Here is a 4,353-nt window from a genome sequence, read left to right as displayed (position 1 = left end):
CTCTCTCCTCCTCTCTCTCTCTCTCTCTCTCTCTCTGTGCGGAGAGGCGAAGGTGACATTTTTGTTTTGTTTTTGCGTGTGTGCGGGCTGCTTCGATGTCATCGCAGGTTGTCCGCATCGTTGGGGTCGGCCAAACGCCCCTGGGAAGACTCGGGAAGTCCGCCTCTGTGCTTGCCGTTGAGGCCCTCCGTGCGGCCCTCAGGGACGCCAACATGGAGATGCGTGATTTGGACGGCCTTGTGGCAGTTCCGTCGCTGGCGTCTCCCCAGTTTATGCAGGCGCATCATCTCGCGACCGTCTCCGGTCTTGTTCGGGAGAACAAGGAGCTGGTCCTGCGCACCATTGACACGGGCGGCGCTGGCCCCATTACAGCGCTGGGCACCGCTGGCAACTTCATTCGGAACGGCTGGGCACACAACGTCGCCATCGTTGCGTCGGACACCGTATTGAGCCTCTGTGGAAGCACATTTGCTGAGCGTTCCAACGCCAGTGTGGCAGGTAGTGACCTCGCGAAGCCATGCATACCGCATGGATACGATCGGTGTGCCCAGTGGTACATGCAGCACTACGGTCTCAAACGAGAGCAACTCGCGATGGTGCCGGTGCTGATGAGTTGCATGGCGGCGCGACATCCGGACGCCATGTGTCGTGCGCCCTACACCTTGGATGCCGTACTGCGCTCCCGTCAGATCGCCCCCGTCACTAACTTGCTAGAATGTGCGCGGCGTGCGGATGGCGGCGTGGCGCTCATCCTCTCCAGCGAGGCGCACTACGCCCGCTACTTTGCACGGCACAAGTTAGATCGGTCAAAGCCTGTCGTCGTGAGTGTTGGTGAAGCCTCCGGTTCACTCTTTCCCCCTGCCATTGAAGACATCACGCCTGAGTTCTTCTCCTGCAAACGTGCTGTCAAATTGGCCCTGGACACCGCACAGTTGGGCCTGAAAGACATTGAATTTTTTGGTCTCTACGACTGCTTTCCTATTTGCCTGCTGCACGCGATAGAGGCGGTGGGTCTCTGCCCGATTGGGAAGGGTGGGGAGTTTGTGGAAGCCGCGTACAATGAAATGATGAAAACCCCCGGCGTCATTGACCCTTCCCGGTTTCGCATCAACACACACGGCGGGCTGCAGTGCTTCGGTGCCCCGTGGGAGGTTCCCGCGATGTACAACGTCACGGAGGCCATCGAGCAAATAGCATGCACCGCTGGCGGTCGACAAATCTGGCCGCCGCCGAAGCGAGCCATTGTGTACGGAAACGGGGGCATCTTCTCCGCCTCCTCCGTCGCAGTGCTCGGAAACGGAACGTACTAATTGTGACAAGACGCGAAATTTCATATTATCGTTGCCGGGGGTAGGGGATAGTTTTGCGCCCACTCGGGGAGTTGCAGTGGTTGCTCCGCTTGCCTCTTAACCGCGTTATCAACGCTTCTTTCTGTTTTTCCACCTCAACAGGGCAAACGCACACAGCTAGTTGATGTTGTTGCTTCTTGAAATGGTGAGTGTATTTAATTTCTCGTGTTTCTTCTTTGGTGGATTTCTGCTATTGTTGTAGGAGCGTGAACATGCCGGCTGGCGGTTCTGTCTGCAGGGCCATTGCCGTCTCCCTCTGCGTAACTGCTGCACTCAGCCAGTGGTCGACAGCCATCCCACGAGTGTTTGGGCTCATTCCAGCGCACACCTTCTCCGTGCACAGCTACCCGTGGAATGTTTTCAGCTACATCCTTGTAGAGTCCAATGTTGTGCTCGGCGCGTTCGGCGTCGCCTACATGCTCAGCGTTGGCGCAATGGTGGAGGACGCGCTTGGCACCGTTGTATTTTTACAACTGATTTTAGTGACAGGGCTTGCAACCGCGGTCCTTGTGCTTGTATTGAGTGTATTGATGCACCAACTGGGATTTTTATGGTTCCTGCAATGCTTCTGCGGCGTGTGGGTACCTGCTGCCGCGGTGCTTGTTCCATGGGTTGCGGCGTCACCGGTAGCGAGTGCCCTGCCAGGCGTGTTACCCGCGCAGGTGCGGCGGCGACACCTGCCAACAATGCTGCTTGCCCTTGCACTTGTTGTTGACCTGTTGTTTCGTGGACGTTACAACATAAGTGGGGAGGATGTAGATAGCGAGCAAATATTCCCAGGCAGCACCGCTTTTCCTGCATTTTTGGCTCTGTGTATCTCGTGGAAGCTTCAGTCGGTTTTCCGCGTGGAGGTCCCGGTGGCTTTTAGTGTGCTGCTTCATCCCATTGCTGCAAATTTGCTTTCGTGCCTCGCCCTCAGCCGGCAACGCAGTGGTGAGGCCAGCCAAAAGTCCACTGACATGGACATAGAGAACGCGGTGTCGATCCCAGTGCTGCGCGGCGCCGCCAACCTCACGCTCTTGCCGGGCTCTACGGAGGAGGACGCGGCACGGCGCCGTTCCATTGCCCTGGCGGCGCTTAACTCGCGGCTACGGGAAACCTCCTCGGTAACCCCGGACCCATCTAAGCGGAATGACGCCCTGGTGTGACTTCCCGTCGTGATAACGCGTTACGCTGGGGTGTTGCTGCCTGCCCGGCTGTAGGAAACGGACTCGCACACAGCGCTTGGATGCATGCATTAGAGGGAAACACAGTAGAGGAGGGAGGGAGGAGTTGGGGGAGGGTGAAGCGGGGAAACCGCTTCATTTTGTTCTTCCTTTTCCTCCGCTTGGGAGAAACGAGGGAGGGGGCCAGTGGCAGTGGCGGTGGCGGTGTAAGTAATCGAATGCCGTACACGCGGTGGGTGGCGAGAGACACGATGTTTTTCACTATGAGAGTAGTTGTGCGTATGTGCGTGTTTGTGGTTCCCTCACGACTAGCTCTTTTTTTTTGTTTGTTTGTTTGTTTGTGTGTTCGTGTTTTTGCCCATTTGCAGTACAGCAAGTTAACGTGTGGCCACTACAATGGCCGCCACAAGTTTTACCCCCTTTTCTTCCAACGAAGGACCTGCCAGCGGTGGGACCTCCGTTCGGGACGCTATCGACATATTGGTGCATGAGGACAATCAGGGGCAGCGGAAACGCAGGCTGGTGCTGGAGCTTAACATTTTGGTGCAGGGCGCCGAGTTTGGCGAGCAGTTTCTTGAGGAGGATGGGCTGAACATCCTTCTGCATCAGATTAAAATGGCGAGTGGCAATCTGCAGGCGGCGATGCTGAGTGTCCTGCGCAATTTGCTCGTGTACGTGAACGCGGTGGAGCAAATTGCAGAAATTCCTGAACTTGTGGGGCGGATTTACGCTCTGCTGGTGCCTCCTCCCGACGACAGGCTGGTGCCACTGAACATTGCGAAGCCCACGCTCGAGATCCTCATTGTGATCTGCGGCATGGTGGAGGGCGGTCATAAGATGGTCAACCAGGCGGCAAAGAAGCGTATTGGGGTGGGTGTGCTTCCCTACGCCCCGCTTATCCCGCTGTTGAGCGGCGACGACCTTCTGGTGACGCACAAGACGCTGCTCTTTATGAACATTCTTCTTAAGAAGAAAAAAGAGGCGTCTGAGCTGAAGGCAAAGAAACTCTTTTTCCGCTGGAAGGAGTGCGGCGTTGTGTCGCTGCTGGAGCGCCTGACCGCCATTGAGGACGTCGACGTAGTGAAGCAGCTGTCCAGCTTTCAGCGACTCTCCACATTCACCATCCCGCGCAGCTGGGAGGAAGCGAGCAAGTATCGACAGCAGTACGAGGAAACAAAGCGGAAGTGCGACGCCGCCATGGATGCCTTGTATGTCTTCCAGCAGCAGCAGGCAAAGGTGCGTTTGCTGAAGCAGGAGCTCGAGCGGGCGCAGGAAACGGTGCGTGCCATGAACCTCCTTATGCCGCACACCTCCGTCAACTACCACCCGGTGCGACGCTTCCGCGCAGGCGGCGGGCTCCATGCCGATCAGTTGGCATCTGGAAGGATGGAGCCCATCGACGTCGCCGCCGCGCAGGACGGCATCACCGCCGCACGTATGGCGTTGTTGGAGAAGTTTGTCACTGCCAATGACATTCGCCCGGCGGTGTTGCAGCTGTTCGGTACTTGGCCCGACGAGTTGAACGTCGACGCCGAGGACGAGGATGAGGATGACATGATTCTACCTCCGAGCGAAGAGAGCGATGCCCCACCGCCCGACGACGACGACGATGACTGCGACGACAAGGAGAAGGATGAAAATGGTGCAGCACTGCGGCCCACTGCCCCCAACGGTGGGAAGGCACCACCACCACCGCCGCCGCCACCTGCAGGAGGGAAAAAAACTGCACCACCACCACCGCCGCCGCCACCTGCAGGAGGGAAAAAAGCTGCACTGCCACCACCACCGCCGCCACCTGCAGGAGGGAAAAAAGCTGCACTGCCACCACCACCGCCGCC

General features: G+C 57.7%; 3 protein-coding genes across 3 annotated transcripts in view, besides 2 other annotated features; all 3 read left to right on the top strand.

Annotated features, from left to right (window-relative positions):
- Positions 1 to 36: a microsatellite.
- A 59-nt stretch (positions 37 to 95) lies between these two features.
- TraAM80_02621 (putative 3-ketoacyl-CoA thiolase) lies at positions 96 to 1,310 on the top strand (the record flags this gene model as incomplete). The annotated part of the gene is made up of 1 exon (XM_029379620.1): positions 96 to 1,310. One exon carries the CDS (start codon positions 96 to 98, stop codon positions 1,308 to 1,310), a length of 1,215 nt encoding a protein of 404 aa, XP_029240542.1.
- Positions 1,311 to 1,561: 251 nt separating this feature from the next.
- On the top strand, positions 1,562 to 2,497 carry TraAM80_02620 (rhomboid-like protein; the record flags this gene model as incomplete). The annotated part of the gene is made up of 1 exon (XM_029379619.1): positions 1,562 to 2,497. One exon carries the CDS (start codon positions 1,562 to 1,564, stop codon positions 2,495 to 2,497), a length of 936 nt encoding a protein of 311 aa, XP_029240541.1.
- A 335-nt stretch (positions 2,498 to 2,832) lies between these two features.
- Positions 2,833 to 2,872: a microsatellite.
- A 39-nt stretch (positions 2,873 to 2,911) lies between these two features.
- The window catches only part of TraAM80_02619 (formin like proteiny 2 (FH2) domain protein), a gene marked incomplete at both ends in the record, with an annotated part of 1,545 nt that continues 103 nt past the window's right edge, over positions 2,912 to 4,353 (top strand). The window contains one exon of the mRNA XM_029379618.1: positions 2,912 to 4,353. This exon is cut by the window's right edge and continues 103 nt beyond it. Within this exon, the coding sequence (XP_029240540.1) occupies positions 2,912 to 4,353 (1,442 nt within the window).

This window comes from Trypanosoma rangeli (genome assembly GCF_003719475.1).
Source record: "Trypanosoma rangeli strain AM80 chromosome Unknown Tra_15.4_contig_00061, whole genome shotgun sequence".
Lineage (NCBI taxonomy): Eukaryota > Euglenozoa > Kinetoplastea > Trypanosomatida > Trypanosomatidae > Trypanosoma > Trypanosoma rangeli.
The sequence above is the reverse complement of the archived record's forward strand: the minus strand, read 5'-3'. Positions and strand labels throughout refer to the sequence as shown.